This window comes from Scomber japonicus, chromosome 22 (genome assembly GCF_027409825.1).
Source record: "Scomber japonicus isolate fScoJap1 chromosome 22, fScoJap1.pri, whole genome shotgun sequence".
Classification (NCBI taxonomy): domain Eukaryota; kingdom Metazoa; phylum Chordata; class Actinopteri; order Scombriformes; family Scombridae; genus Scomber; species Scomber japonicus.
The window spans coordinates 4,762,333-4,776,206 of record NC_070599.1 but is presented as its reverse complement, the minus strand read 5'-3'; the positions used below and the strand labels follow the sequence as shown (position 1 = coordinate 4,776,206).

At 40.6% G+C, this 13,874-nt stretch overlaps 2 protein-coding genes across 2 annotated transcripts; both read right to left on the bottom strand.

Moving 5' to 3' along the window:
- Positions 1–2,918: 2,918 nt before the first annotated feature.
- Positions 2,919–4,289, bottom strand: LOC128384370 (zinc-binding protein A33-like). The gene has a single exon (XM_053343922.1). It carries the CDS (start codon positions 4,287–4,289, stop codon positions 2,919–2,921), a length of 1,371 nt encoding a protein of 456 aa, XP_053199897.1.
- Positions 4,290–8,588: 4,299 nt separating this feature from the next.
- c22h4orf54 (chromosome 22 C4orf54 homolog) lies at positions 8,589–13,229 on the bottom strand. The gene has a single exon (XM_053343921.1). The coding sequence runs from the start codon at positions 13,227–13,229 to the stop codon at positions 8,589–8,591; it is 4,641 nt and encodes a 1,546-aa protein (XP_053199896.1).
- Positions 13,230–13,874: the final 645 nt, after the last annotated feature.

Sequence of the window (13,874 nt, the reverse complement as noted above, 5' to 3'; positions counted from 1 at the left end):
ACACAAGAAATCACACGGTTAGGTGTGGCTTGAAAAATCCTTGACTGTTGCTTTCGCTTTAAGTCGTTGCTTCTCCAAAACTGTATCTACAGTCAAAAACTGGTGGAAGTGGCAGTATTCCAGTAGTAATCCCTTTGCTCTCTCTCAGTTCTCTTAGTGGACGATGTATTGTGTGGTCTCTTCATGTGTCTCTGTTTTCAATGAGAAACAAACTGTGTTTCCTGATTTATATCTTGACAGGCAGATAATAGGAGGAGGTTGTCACAACAGTTCTTGTAAATGTCTAACCAATAACTGGAGTGACCAGTTGTACGTTGCATTCCAAAGTATTCCTATCTTATTGCTCACTAAGTATTGCACACTGCCAGTTTATTTTGTATCTTCAATATTCAGTAGCACACATTTTATATTTTGGATGTAACAAGTGAGTACTGTATGGAATTCCAGGCCTGGATATATTAATAATAAATCAAATGAAAAATTAACTTCTCATTGTTGTGCATATTATGCATGTAGTTTAATTTATATAAACTAAACTTATATGAGACTGAGACTCAATTTATATTGATCATGTTTTTCATTCACAAACATACACCCCAAAGTAATTTTAATTTACCTGCTTTTGGTTTTGTTTCTACAAAACAAATGATTGAGAAGAAGGTGTACATTTTTCACAATTTTTAAAATAGATTTCACTACCTTAAAAACCAATGTATTTATAAAGGACATGTATGTATTCTATTAAATCATAGGAGTAGCCATATAACAATGAAATATGAAAAAAGATAATTACAAAACATAGGCTCAACTTAAGTTTATAGTAGTAATATTAACCTAGTGTTTTTGTATTTTGGTATGGCAACGACCAATGAGAAAGCATGTCCAAAATTTTGAGTGGTACTTTATAAGCAATAATAAGACATATATTATTAAGTATTTTTGAAAATATTAAAATTAAATTAAACCATGATTAACTGTACTGCATCAACAATGTTATCCCAACCACATTTTTATCTGCCTTGTTACCAAGTTATCTTACCTTTTAATTATTAGTTAGGTACTCAGTAATTTAAGAAATACTTACAATGTAATCTAACCCTATTAACTATTCTCTATCCTCTTGTCTTCCTGCCCTGTACACACACATTTCTTTCCAAGTACCCAGTAAGTGCTTTATTGATACCAGAAATGTGGTAAATGGTTAACTGTAAAATAAAGTGTGATTGGAAAAGCACCCATACTATTGAAGTATAAACGTCATTAATCTGTCACCCATCACCCACTGAACAATAGGTTCAATTTTGATTTAGAAGTGAGAGGTAATTCAGACTGACACTACAGTGAAACAGGTTGTTATGTGTTGTTTGTGTGTTCATGGTACATGTACAAGATAAAACATAAACCAACAAATCCAGTTTCACAGCATACCAAAACATAACACTCCTTTATACTCCTTTTGTGATAAACCATGTTCTGTGCTCACCAGTTTGTCCCTGTACAATCTTAAATGTGGCCTTTGCAGACTAATCACTGACCACTTAGTTTTGGTATGAATGAACTTCCATACAGTAAATTTGGTTAGTTAACAGAAAAATGTATATAGCAATTCAGTTCTCCTTGCATGTTCCTATTCAATCTATGGACATTGGTCTCAAGTACCACAAACTCATCCATATGCTCTCTCATGATTAACGTTTAAAACCTGAAGGTAAGGTTGTCAAGAGCTCCTCAAGTAGTTGTTGGGGTACATAATCATTGTTCAATGAGAGTTTTGCAGCTCGTCTGGAGAATTAGAACTAGCAGCCTTCCACTGAAGCTAATTTCTTCTAGCTCTAGCCTACAGAGTACACCAGTGTTATTGTTTGTTACTCATGGCTGATGTTGACAAAGTTCAAAATCCAAGTCTTGGTTTAAAATGCCATCTAAAATATGCAAACCAGCAATGCATTTTGTTCTAATCTGTAGTTATATGTGATATAAATCAAAACCAAATGCATAAGATTGGTCAAGTTTGAATATTTAAATTCAAGTGGCACATTGTCTGCCAGTATAAAATGGAAAAGTCTATTTGGTGATCATTTTGATGTTAGGATTGTTCTCTAGAGTACATTGCAAACTATCTGTCAAATTATTTTCTGTTTTGATTATAATTTTGACAGTGGTGGTGCACTTTTAAACCTGGAAATGAAAATGAAAATTTTATCATTCAATTTTTATTTTTATTTTTATGGGTTGGATCATATAAATATTGTTCTACAACATAACAAAATATACAGAAACAAAAATGTAATTCTATTTTAATCATTTCAATTTAACATAGTCATCCTGGGACTTCTATAAAACACTGACAAAACATTAATGATTACATGCAAAATATCCATGTCTACAGTTTGATTTGACATCTTTCAACACAATTTGTCTTGCATGCATAAAACATGTTATATTTACAACCTTGGTTTTGCTTGTTTGCTAAAACATGCTATGCATTTACCTTTTTTTAACTGTACACTGCCATCTTTTAACATTGCAGACTTATCACTGCTGACTTTTGTAGGCATTAATGAACTTCCCTACTTTAGGGTATTTGGTGGGAAAACGCAACACACCTTTGGATTCTCATACACACTCTGTCTAGACCAATGTGAATTTCCAAAACCAGCAGGTAAAGAGTCTTTCCCTCAAAAATGCTTTCTGTTTTAAGTGAAGAAAGTGAACTACAGCTACACAAAAAACATCAGGCAACTGAGAAGAATAGAAAAGTGGACTTAAATAATGGGCGCGCGCACAGTTATTACTTTAAGTAAGTGGTACTCTTGTTAAAAATATAATTGTCTCGTTGTCTCATCATCATCATCGTCATCATTATCATCATCAACATCAACATCATCATCCTGATAGCAATCCATCAACATAATCATCTACATCTCTAACTTTGTAATGACTTCCACTGGTAATATGTTCAATGGTTTTGTATTTAGAGTGCTAACAAAGGGAAACAGCCTCTCAGTGAAAGTCTCTGTGAAGGTGTAAATGTGTGTATAAGTTTCCAGATCAAAGAATGACAACTTTCCTCTGTTCCAATCCAGATGCATTCTGATAAACTGGAGAGGCTTCTCTACAAAGAGAACTTCATCTGTAACTGATGGAGTGTGCGCTCTGTATTTACCATCACGGAACCATAATGATGAAAATCCACTCAGAATGTCTCCTGTGCGTGGGACGGATGATTCGATCACACCAACTGCCCAGTCTATATCATTTCTAACTGCAACATCCCAGCTGTGAGTCCCATAATTGAAGCCTTCAGAGCCCAGGACTTTGACATAATTTTCAAACCTCTCTGGGTTTTGTGGAAGCTCTCTCTTTACCTCCCTAAATATCACACTGCTCAGATCTTCAGATACGATGAGGTTTGGATGAGCAGTGTTTGGATCTAGAATCATAGGAAAGTAAAAGAGTGTGTCCCTCATCTTGTTCCAGATGTTGAAGGTCAGGTTGCCCAGGTGTTTGACCACATCTATCAGAGCTCCTGATGCCAGCTGTGGATCATCCAGCAGGGGGTGCTGCTGGACTCTGTTCAATGCAGCCTTGTAGTTGTGCAGAAATGAGACGTCTGCAGCTCTCAGTTCCTTCTCTGTGGCTGTGATTGTTTCTGAAAGAGCTGCTATCTCTTTGCTCAGAGCCTCAATCCTCTGTTTCATCATGTGACTCTTCTGCTCCTCTTCCTTCCTCAGAGCAGTGATCCTGGACTCCTCTTCCTTTTGTAGAAACTGATGAAGCTTCTTAAACTGCTCCCTTATCTGTCTCTCGGTTTGTTGGGCCTGTTCCTTAATTTGCTCTGTTGTTTGATCCCAGTTAACTTTAACTTGATTAAATTTCCTCAGTTTGTCCTGTAAGGGCTTCAGGGTTTTCCTGAGCTCCTCCTTGTGATCTCGTGTAGCCTCATCAACAGGTCTGAATCTGTGGTTGGTGTGTGCCGTGGAATCTCGAGAGGCGACACATGCAGGCTGTTCATGAGATTCAGACTCTGCAGAAGCTTTCTCTTGTAGAGAAAGTTCTTGTAAGAAGGCTTCACACAGGTTCTTTAACACCAAGTTAGAGGGTGGTTCACTTTTTGAAGATTTTCTTTTACAGACTGGACATTCATGAATGAGTTTGTCTGTCCACCAGTACCTTAGACAGTCTTTACAGAAGCTGTGGCTACATGACAGCACAACAGGATTTTTGAAGATGTCTTGACAGATTGGGCAAGAGAAATCTATCTCTGTTCGAGAAACCCATGAACCCATTTTTGAGTGAAAACGCAGCAGACAGAAACTTCACACCTTTTAGGTGTTGCTTGAAAAATCCTTGACTGTTGCTTTCGCTTTAATTCGTGGCTTCTCCAAAAAACTGGTGGAAGTGGCAGTTTTCCAGTAGCGATCCCTTTGCTCTCTCAGTTCTCTGAGTGGACGATGTATCGTGTGGTCTCTTGATATGTCTCTGTTTTCACTGAGAAACAAACTGTGTTTCCTGGTTTATATCTTGACAGGCAGATAATAGGAGGAGATTGTCACAACATTTCTTGTAAATGTCTAACCAATAACTGGAGCGACCAGTTGTACGTTGCATTCCAAAGTATTCCTATCTTATTGCTCACTAGGTATTGTACACTGCCAGTTTATTTTGTATCTTCAATATTCAGTAACACACGTCTTACATTTTGGATGTAACCAGTATGGAATTTCAGGCCTGGATATATTAATAATAAATCAAATGAAAATACTTACAATGTAATTTAAAGTTTTTTAATACAAATATTTTATGTTCTCTATCCTCTTGTCTTCCTGCCCTGTACACACACATTTCTTTCCAAGTACCCAGTAAGTGTTTTATTGATACCAGAAATGTGGTAAATGGTTAACTGTAAAATAAAGTGTGATTGGAAAAGCACCCATACTATTGAAGTATAAACGTCATTAATCTGTCACCCATCACCCACTGAACAATAGGTTCAATTTTGATTTAGAAGTGAGAGGTAATTCAGACTGACACTACAGTGAAACAGGTTGTTATGTGATGTTTGTGTGTTCATGGTACATGTACAAGATAAAACATAAACCAACAAATCCAGTTTCACAGCATACCAAAACATAACACTCCTTTATACTCCTTTTGTGATAAACCATGTTCTGTGCTCACCAGTCTGTCCCTGTACAATCTTAAATGTGGCCTTTGCAGACTAATCACTGACCACTTAGTTTTGGTATGAATGAACTTCCGTACAGTAAATTTGGTTATATAACAGGAAAATGTATATAGCAATTCAGTTCTCCTTGCATGTTCCTATGCCATCTGTTGATATTAGTCCCAAGTACCACAAACTCATCCATATGCTCTCTCATGACTAAATTTTGAAATCTGCAGGTAAGGTTTGTCAAGAGCTCCTCGAGTAGTTGTTGGGGTACATAATCATTGTTCAATGACAGTTTTCCAGCTAGTCTGGAGAATTGGACATAGCAATCTTCCACTCAAGCCAATTTATTCTACCTCTAGCCTATCAGACTACAGAATATCTGTTTACGTTACAATCATAACTAAGCTCTCCAGTATGTGGGTCTCATTCTCAGATGATAAGGGGAACTCCAAATGTCCACCCCCAGTGCAGCTGAGGCTATCCGCTGCTATGTTGCATGGTGTGTTTATGTAACAGCTGATCAGAGGCCATGTGAAGCTGGCTTCTCACTCTCTCTGGCTTTAAATGACGGGTCCTATAAAAAGCCCAGTGACCCCGCAGCGACTCTGACCTGCCAGACAGCCTCTTGATGTTCACCAGCAGCTGAAACTGTCCATGTATACACATAACAAACGCCTGCTTTGCCTGACCTTTTACTCCTGCACACACTATGTCCACCATGCCACACACACATTCAAACACCTAGCCCATGAAGAATTAATATAATCCTCTCCATCTCTGCTGTAATATCACAAACTAAGTTGTGAGTGCTAGCACCTGCTGAGGTGATCAGTTGCAGACTTTATAATCACATTGTGTCTCTTACTTTTGCTATTGAATCCAAATTGCAATTCTTTATGCCATCATCCAATTCACCTGATACTAGAAAATGAGTAAATAGTCTGTATTGGTAAATACTAAGGTTCCTTAATGGTGGATGTTCACTTGTCAGATAGAGTGCCAACCATCCATCCCGTTCAAAATAATATAAAGAAATAAGACATCATGATGTAAAGAATCACAAGCGCAAATACAGATAATAAAATAAAACATATATAAATATTACAAAAACAATAATATAATAATTTATAAAACTCATGTTGTTATTATAAAAGATTATTTTAGCTTGCTTCTTTAAAAAAAGAGGTTATATTATATTTTATTTCACAATGCTCTTTTCACAATAACAGATCTGTCTCATAATCACAAAGTCTTATATTGTGTTAATTTGGTCTGTATTTATGTAATGAATATTATGAATATTTGTTTTGTATCGTAATATTTCTGTTGTTTTGAATACTTTATTTTGGCAGTGAGGGAAAAGCATTGTGAAATAAAAAGTGACGTTTGAAAAATAACATTTTAAAACTGTTTCACTTAATGTTTTAAAACTGCTGAAATTGCATAAAAATTACCTTTTGTGTGAAAATAGGCATGATGAAAGACCATTTCTTTATAATTGAGCTTTAATGATTTTTAGAACAGTATTGGGATATTTCATGGTTTTGTTATTGTTATTACTGTTTTTTGTTTTGTTATCAGTGTTATTTATTATGATTATGATTATGATTATTAATTTTATTAATTTATGTATTTAAGTCTGAACTTTGGGCCTTTGTAACTTTCACATTCAAACTTTGAACCACTAGAATTACAAAAAAATCTTGTATACTACCACATTGGAAAAAAGTTGTTGTTCTAGTTGATTAGTTCTAATCATGAAAAACAACAGAAGCAGCAACAGTTTAAGAATTAGTGCTAGCAGTAGTTCAGAAGTACTAGTAGAACCATAGTTAAAGGACCAGTAGTGAGGGGGGTGGGGGGGTGGTGAAGGAGCTCCAAGTCAAAAATGTGCTCGAGTCCCTGATAACCCCCCACCCCCACCTAATGCCTTCTTGGTATTTTGAATGTACCCTACTAAATGTAAGTTCCGGGTAAGAACAGTGTGCGCAGCAGACTAAAAAGGGAAGCTTCATTATGAGCCCAGAGAAGCAGACACCTACGAGTAAGCCTACAACTGTGTTAGTTAGCTTAAGGCAGTTCGATTAAACGCAGCATTATTTCAGAATATGGAGCATGTGATTGTGAGAACAATAGAAGCTAATAATAGCTAATAATAAGCAACTTAAAACTAGACTAGCCTCTACAAAATAGGGCCACTTTGTTTCGTAACAGAACAAAACTCATCTTCTCATCTTGTTGATTCTACATTTTAATGGTGTAAAGTCCATGATCATAGGTACATAGTGATACAAGACATATCTGAAGTAGCAGCATTACTAGAAGAAGTGCTATTAACAGTAGTGGTAGTAGTAGTAGTAGTATTTCTACAACAACATTAGTAATACTTGTAGCAAAAGCAGCAGTGATGGTATATTGGCAGTAGCAGCAATAGTAGCTCCATTATCAGCAACAGTACCAATGCTGTTTACTATAAATAATAGCAACAGTCATACTGTTCTTGTATTACAGTTGCTCATGAAGCATCAGTAAAATGTATTGTTTACTTTTCCTATTGCAGAAACTAACTCAAGGAATATTTAGATGGTTTCGATATAGAGACAAATGTTGGTGCTTTTTTATGAAACAATTGAAATGTATCTAAATAAATAGTAACATTGCCTTAAAGATTGTTATCTCTGTGCTAAGGTTTTGCTGATTGAAAAAATTGAGAAAATGAAAAAAACTTTTTTTTTGTCAAATCAGTCTGGACTTCGGAAAAAACAAATCGCAGTTTCAAGTTTCAAGTTTAAGAGAGAGGTTTAAAGGCTGGGAACTGCTGCTGAATTATTTATTTATATATTTATGGAAACTTAAAGGAAGCCTCTCTTTTGCAAGAATGCCCTGATCACATTCACACAGTTATATACATTCACTTCTGATAGTTGCCCAGTACAACTACACAACCACCAAGCAGCTGCATTGGACAGGTTTGGGGTTAAGGACTTTGTTCAAGGACATTTCAGTGGTGCTAATAAGGGAGGGGCAAGCACTGCTTTTTCACTTTCCCCACCCATATATATCCTGCCAGTCTGGGGATTGAATGAACAACCCTCAGGCCAAAAGCTCACTTCTATAACCTGTAGGCTACTACTGCCTAATTTAATACATGAATATGAGTCCACTGTAAACACATTTGTAGCATGACATTATGAAACGAAAAAGAGCATGTGCTTAGTTAATTTCAGCATTAAAATGAAAGAGTTCACTGTGATAGTTCTGTAGTAAAAGTATAAGTTGTTCTATGCTTTTAATACTCTTCTATATGTTTTGAAATCACAAAATGCATCATCATCATTAGATCCACATAAATCTGACATACACAAACCAGGTGAAAAGTAAGAATTACTCACCTATCCAGGTTAGCAGCTGTTCATCTGTGCTCCACAACAAAGCTCATGGTGGTTCCATCAAACGAAGGTGGGGCGATGATCCGGGGCCCTTGCTGTGAGGTGATGCTGATGACAGGCTGCTTGATGGTGGAGAAACCCTGCAGCGGCCTGGTGGTGGTGGTGGTGGCCTGCTGTTGAGTCCCGGATCCTGGGTATGGAGATTTCCCTGTGGCCATGTAGAAAGGGGTTTCCATGTACATGCCCTCAGGTTGCTGTGATGGGACCTTGTCCCCACAGTCCAACTCTGATGCCACCGACATCTGTGACTGCACCAGCGTCCTGGTTGGGATCACGGTTGGTGTTGGCATAAAGCCTGGATACATCATGTACGTGTGTCCGTATGCCCCAGGATTGAGGGCCAAAGGTGAAATCTGCATGGGAACAGGGGTCATAGGAGGCTGGGGCATGGGCACATCCACATACTGGCCTGTTTCAGGGTCAAAGAGACGCTTGGTAGCTGGCTGAACAGGGGTGTCCACCAGATAGTAGTTTCCTGTGGTGGGATCCAGGAGCATTTTCCTCTGGGTGTTCTGATAGGGGTCCAGGGTGGGAGCAGGGGTGATTGCTGGGGAGAAGCAGTACACCTGTGGCTGATTGGTGGACATACCCATTGGCAGGGAGTGGTAGATGCTGGCAGAAGGCATCTCTGGTGAGCGTGTCTCCATAACAATGCTGGCACGCTTAGGGGACTGGTTGTGGTCTTCCTGGCCCCTGGTACCAGAACCTATATATCCGGGAGGAGTGGTTGGGTTTGACTGGGTGTTGAATGTATATACTGATGTTTTATCAGCAGATGAGGCCTGTTTGCTGCTGCTGGCAGAAGTCTTAACCGGAATGGTTAGGTAATTCTCATTGTCAGCCGAGGCCCTCAAGGACTCCAGTGCAGCTCTCTCCACTTCCTTCAAATCAGCTCCTTCGTTTCCACTCAGCTTCGACTGGCTGATTTTTAAGGACACTGGCAATTTGGGAGACTTTGGGACAAAGCTTTTGGTGCTATAAGGTGTTTGGGTGATGGTATTTGGCTGGGGTGTCTTTGCATTGACAGTTGCAGATGCTTTTAGGCTGGAACTGAGGCTGAACATGTTCTTACTCCCTGTGGTACTAGCAGCTTGCATGGACTTAGCAACCAGCCTTTCATCACGGCCACTAGATGCCTGAAAGGCCTTGTTCAGATCTTTTTCCTCTCTCCTCAGCAGGCTGTCAGTGATGGGGGACATGGGAGATGCTGCCACAGCTGGTGGTATCATGTCTGTGTGGGGATACGAATCTCTTCTGACTGTCTTGTCCATATTGAACCCTATTGGCCCTTCCTCCTCGGGGCCTCCAATCTCCTCACTGGTAATCAGTGAGAGCACATGGCTGTCTATCAGGGGCTGTGGCTGATTCTTCCTTTTCCATTCATTTCTTTCAAACACATAGAGCTGCTCCATAGTTTTCACAGCAGCCTGAAGTTTTTCCAAAGCGCCTTGATTTGCCATCTTTGACTCAGGCTTCTTATCTGTGATGATATCTGCTATCTGTGGTATTTTTTCCTGTCTCTTTGAAGCTGTTTTGCTTTCACTTCTCAATCCAATGCCTCCCTCTGTGGAATTATTTGAATTACTTATGGGTGTTCTCCCTGCTGGCCTTTGCAGTGGAGCAGTTTTAGCGCCCTCTGGAGACGATCTATCTATATCAAACGGCTCATGTTTAGACGAGTCAAGATTTCCAGATTGTTTTCCGTTACTGTTTGTATTAACAGACTGACATTTGATCACTATAGGAGAAACAGAAGCAGGGTTTCTATATGACATTTGCTTCTTTTGCTCTGGATATGTGTCAGAAGAGGCGATGCTGGATTTATTTTCGTTGTTATCCAAAGAAACAAAGTGATAGGAACTTTTAACCAATTTACGCACGTCTCTCACTTGGTGTATAGGCGTCTGCAGCTTTCCTTTATTATCTCTAATGTCTCTAACCATAAAATGCGGGACTTTATCCGAGGACTCACCCTTCAAAGCTGCAGCCAGCGCTTGGCATTTGAAGTCATCTGTTTTGATCAGGCTGACAGCGTTACAACCTATATTAGGAGCACGCAGCTTGGAAACGCCAAAAGGCTCCTTTTTATTGTCTCTCACGCTCCTTAAATTAATTTTAATTTCCGGAGATTTAGATGTAGTGACATTCCTGGAGTCTGCAATGTATAAAGTGTTGTCGGAGCGTAGTTTAATCCCTCCTCCATCTCCACATGGAGAATAAATCCTGCTCGGCAGCTGCTGTCCGGCTTCTCCGTCACTTGACAGCAGTTGGATATTTGGCACAAACAAATGTGACATTTTAGTCAGTTTGCTATTGCCCGCTGCGTTCTGATTCCACTCGGCCTCTCTGTCGGTAGTTGAAGGTGGCTTCTCCTCGGGAGTTTTATCGTTTTTATGATCCTTTTGAAACTCTAGCTCCCCTTCCTTCCAGCATCTGAATGCGCTATTTTGGCTGCGAAACAACGTGCTTTTGGACGCTTCCAATGCGCCTTTTTTAGTATCGATTCCAGCTTCATTCGTCGGATCTAAATTAGTTTCTGGTGCGACAGCGATCGCGTCTTGTCTCCGAGAGTCGCTCTTAGTATCACATGAGCCGCTGTCCACAAAGTCTCCTAATTCATCCACGCACATTATGGCGTAGTCTGAGCTGCTCTCGGAAAACTTGGAGCTCTGTCTGTGCAGCTCTCTGCCTCCCTTCCCCCTGTGACTGTCGCTGCTGTCCTGGTGCGTAAAGCACGGGGACTGCACCTGATGCGACTCACTTATCTCCCCTCTTTCCATCTTTCGCTCCTGCTCGAACTGCATCTTCTTAGAAATCACATTTTGGATCACGCTTGAAGCGAATATGGCTTTCTTGTGTGTGTCTTCCATGGTTTTCGAAGGCGGCTTGCTGGCCTCTCTTCTCTGGACGCCTGGCAAAGTGTTTGTAACTTCATCTGTGGAACGTGATCCTGCAGCGTTTTGTGCAAAGTTAGTGCGCCTTTCTCCCTCAGACATTCCCGAATTGACATTGCAACGAAAATTCAAAGTCTCTGTGAGTCTAATCACCCCACTGTGGCCCTCTCCAAATTTGCCCATCAGCTCAATTTTCTTTGTAGAAGACGATGCGCTGTGGGGATTCCCATTCAGAGTGAAGATCTTGCTGGTGGGCGGTTTAGTGTTTGCCAGTACAATGCCCTTATAACCTCTATTGTCTATATTTTTGGCTATTTCAAATGAGGCCGTTGAATTTTGGTGGGAAACAACACTTTGGTCCAGTCCTTTTGATACATTCATGTTGCCATATTTTAGGTCGACAAACGTGGACCACCTGTTTATCCCTAGCCCATGCTCTGATGCAGATGACTCACTGGAGGTGCTGAAATTAATGGCATCAAAGTAAGGATAAGCCAGGCTCTTGAAGGTTTTGGCTGTCAGGTTGCGCACCTCCTTGTCAGCGTCATCCAGCTCGCTGACGGCGCTGGACGCACCGCTGGAATACCCTGTGACCTCTTTTCCCCTCAATTTGCCGCCAAAATGTAAACGTCCGGGCGCGGCTATGAAACACTTTGCCCTGTCACACAACGTCTCTGCCTTTCCATCAACTCCCCTAAACACATATCGGCTCATGTCTCCGGAGCGCCCGGCATGATAAAGAATGTTTTCCTTTTCTTGGATGTTGCTAGGGCCATTTATAGCTCGAGAAGTGGTTCTGATTGACAGCTGGATCTGTCCGGCACTGTTGCCACTGCTCTGCTGGGGCTTTGACACACTCTCATCTGAGCTGGCGAACTTGGCCGCCTCGCACAGATCATTTTCAAGCAGAGTGCTGACTACTGCTGCTGCTGCTGCGCTCTCAGAACGAGGCACACGGCCGTCCTCTCTCTCCCCCACCACCACTACATCACCGTCAAAAGACGCATAATCGACAAAAGAGTACACCTGGTTACCATCCTCAATGTCCCAGCTGGCCGAGGAGCCCACCACGAGGTCTCCCTCATGGTCAGACAGCTCTGAGAGTTGGATCTCGTGTGTGGTAATGTAATGGGACTCATCCTCCGTTACGCACGGATCGCTGTCGTCAGAAAGCACCAAACTTACATCATCATCTTCCTCATAATCATCAGAATCACTTCTACAGCACAGCTGATTATCACCACAGTGTAAATCTCCATTACTTTGCGTGCTTTTGTTGTCTTTGAAGATCTCAAGTTGCGTCATGGCGCACTTGCTTTCGTCGGCGTTTCCTGATTTGCAGTCCTCTGTTTTAAAACAGCGAGGACTTGATGAAGAGAAGGGATCACACTGACCCTTCTGGACATCTTCTGCACATTCCCCATCTCTGATATTATCTTTTCTAGCAGTTTCAGTGTCTTTTTCAATCACCAGATCGTGATTTCGCTCCATTACGCGCAGAACTCCGGCGTCACTGCTGTCAATGAGGACAGACATTAGGTTTCTGTCATCAAAGCCAGAGTCCACTGCTGGTTTTTTGGCTTCACACACGTGGTTTCCCTCGTCTTGCTCCTCCGTGGCATCCTCGTTTTCGTGCGCCGATTTCTGGAGCAGATCCTCGACCTCCCGGAGAATCATCGGCGTCTCCTCGCAGCTCTGATCAGTCTTCATAGCTGAACCAGCGGGGTTAAGCTTACATTTGGTGTCTGGCAAAGACACAGTAGAGATGAGGTTCCCCAGGATTTCCTTAGTCTTTTAGGCAGTGATGGTGCTGCGAGTAAAGCTCAGTCAGCGTGGATGGCACGGAGCGCTCCTGACATTCCAGTTCAGCGCGACATGAAGCCTAAAACCGAGTATCTAAAAAGGACCAGAGACATTACTAACTACTGTCTGGGCCACATGATTCTCAAGCTGAGGTTCACGGACCAATAGGGGTCGTTGAGAGGACTCCCCTGAACAATGAACCAATTAAATGAGATTATTGAAATGTCATTCAAAATGAATGCTTTATTTATTAACATTTACAAACTCTGCCTGGTTCCTTCCTTCCTTTATACTGTTGGATAAGATGAGAAAAATGAAAAACACACATCCTTTCTAATTCAATATTTCGAATTAAACAAGCAGTTGAATCAAACTTGATTCCTTTAGGTACAACACCACATGAACTAACTCAAATCGACCCATATCCATGCAGGAGCACCAGAGTTACAGCTCTGAAACTATTAACAATAAAGCTACTCCAACTACTTACAGATCTAGAAATGAACAAGCTGAATATCAGAGAGGATGAGTAAATCTTTGGAGGATAAAATT